The sequence below is a fragment of the Buceros rhinoceros genome, unplaced genomic scaffold (assembly GCF_000710305.1).
Source record: "Buceros rhinoceros silvestris isolate BGI_N320 unplaced genomic scaffold, ASM71030v1 scaffold22524, whole genome shotgun sequence".
Classification (NCBI taxonomy): Eukaryota; Metazoa; Chordata; class Aves; order Bucerotiformes; family Bucerotidae; genus Buceros; species Buceros rhinoceros.
In genome coordinates, this window is record NW_010409129.1 from 10203 (window position 1) to 10504 (window position 302).

A 302-nucleotide genomic window follows, 5' to 3' on the forward strand; every position below is an offset into this window, starting at 1 on the left:
GCGGGCCCCTCCGTGCTCCACCAACTCCACCAAGAAAATGAAGTTCCAGGGAGAGCCGAAGAAGCCCCCCATGTGAGTACCCAGGCTCTGGGGTCCCAGCAGCGGGATCCAGCGGGGCCAGGCAGGCTGGTGCTGAAGAGCCTGAGGTGGAGGGAGCGCGGGCTGGGCCGCGGCGGGGATGGACAGGGGTTGGAGGACACCTCTGTTCTCGGTGCACGCCGTCTGATCCGGTCTCTGCGCTCCCCTCGCCCACCTCCTTACCCCCCCCCCCCCCCTCCCAGAACCGGTGACAAAAAATTACT

At 66.6% G+C, this 302-nt stretch overlaps 1 protein-coding gene across 1 annotated transcript in view; it reads left to right on the forward strand.

Annotated features, from left to right (window-relative positions):
- The window catches only part of LOC104492573 (nucleolar transcription factor 1-like), a gene marked incomplete at both ends in the record, with an annotated part of 9838 nt that overhangs the window by 7877 nt on the left and 1659 nt on the right, over window positions 1-302 (forward strand). The window contains 1 exon segment of the mRNA XM_010135151.1: window positions 1-72. Coding sequence (XP_010133453.1) covers window positions 1-72 — 72 coding nt within the window.